The 1,521-nt window shown below is 41.7% G+C and overlaps 1 protein-coding gene across 1 annotated transcript; it reads left to right on the forward strand.

Annotated features, from left to right (window-relative positions):
* Positions 1-929: 929 nt before the first annotated feature.
* LOC119344084 (non-specific lipid-transfer protein 4.1-like) lies at positions 930-1,511 on the forward strand. Its single transcript, XM_037614704.1, is given in 2 exon segments — positions 930-1,109; positions 1,111-1,511. Coding segments are annotated over 2 exon segments (348 nt in total). The 5' UTR covers positions 930-953; the 3' UTR covers positions 1,303-1,511.
* Positions 1,512-1,521: the final 10 nt, after the last annotated feature.

The following is a 1,521-nucleotide window of genomic DNA, read 5'->3' on the forward strand; positions in this document are numbered from 1 at the left end:
AGGACCAAATGTATACCAAAAAATCTTGAGGGACCAAGTCTCTACTTTTTGGGAACTTGAGGGACGAAAAACATACTTTTCTCTTATGTATATATAGTATTAATATCAACTTTTTTATGTACATGTAGTACTTCCTCCGTTTTTATTTAGTCCACGTATTAGATTTGGTCAAAATCAACCTTTATAAATTTTAACAAATTTTGTAAAAAAATATTAACACATAAAATAACAAATCAATGCAATTAGATTTATTATTGAATGCACTTTCACATCATATATATTTATTATGATAAATGTTTATTGTTTTTCATAAACATGATCAAATTTTACATAGTTTGACTTAAGTGAACTCTAATATGCAGAGTAAATAAAAACAGAGAGAGTAGTAGTCAAGTACACCGTCGGAAATTCACTTAATCCCATGGCCGGTCAATGTGGGAGTGCGCACATGTCTTAGTCTCTTGTACTCCCTCTTTTTCTTTTTAGTCTGCATATATGATTTGGTCAAAGTCAAAATTGTTAACATCTCAGATACTAAAGTTTTATGTTATGCAAATTAATTTCATTATGCATCTAATATAAATGATTTCATTGTGTGGATGTTGATATCTTTTCCTACAAAGCTAGTCAAATTTTATAAAGTTTGTCTTTGACCAAATCTTATATGCAAACTAAAAAGAAACAGAGGAAGTATTAATCTGTTGTGCACACGCCATGGATGTATGCTTGTTTTGTCCATGGGCCCAACCAAACAGCCAACCATCTTATAAATGCATTAACACCCATCAATCCTTTCCAACATCCACCAATAAACCAATTATATGCATTTATACTTCATAATATGAATGGGATCCCATGTTGGTGAGAAGCCCTATTTAAGCCCATGCACCCCCCTACGAAACTCCTCGCATCATCCCTGTCTCCAGCCGACTACTATTGCTAGTTAGATCAAGATGGTCCGTGCTGCAGTTGCTCAGCTTATGCTGGTCGCCCTAGTGGCCGCTATGCTCCTCGTAGCCACCGACGCGGCCATCTCCTGTGGACAGATGAGCTCTGCCTTGAGCCCCTGCATCTCCTCTGCCCGCGGCAATGGCGCCAACCCGCCTGCGGGCCTGCTGAAGCGGCATCAGGAGTCTGGCCGGCGCAGCGAGGAGCACCGCTGACAAGCAAGCGGCGTGCAAGTGCATCAAGAGCGCTGCGGGTAGGCTCAACGTTGGCAAGGCCGCTGGCATTCCCTCCAAGTGTGACGTCAGCATCCCCTACGCCATCAGCTCTTCTGTCGACTGCTCTAACATTCGCTGATCAACCACGGGCCACCATGTTTGCCGCTAATAGCTCCATCCATCGACGGTGAGTACGTTGAGGTCACAAACACACACACACGAATTAAATTTCGTATTATCTCCATGTGTGTGTGTGAGAGAGAGTGTGTACGTACGTCGAGCAAGCTCAGCATGGCCCACCACTGTTGTATCGATGTTTGGTTGTTCCTACACTACATCCGAGGAGATACATGAGTTT

The sequence above is a fragment of the Triticum dicoccoides genome, unplaced genomic scaffold, assembly GCF_002162155.2.
Source record: "Triticum dicoccoides isolate Atlit2015 ecotype Zavitan unplaced genomic scaffold, WEW_v2.0 scaffold152680, whole genome shotgun sequence".
NCBI lineage: Eukaryota > Viridiplantae > Streptophyta > Magnoliopsida > Poales > Poaceae > Triticum > Triticum dicoccoides.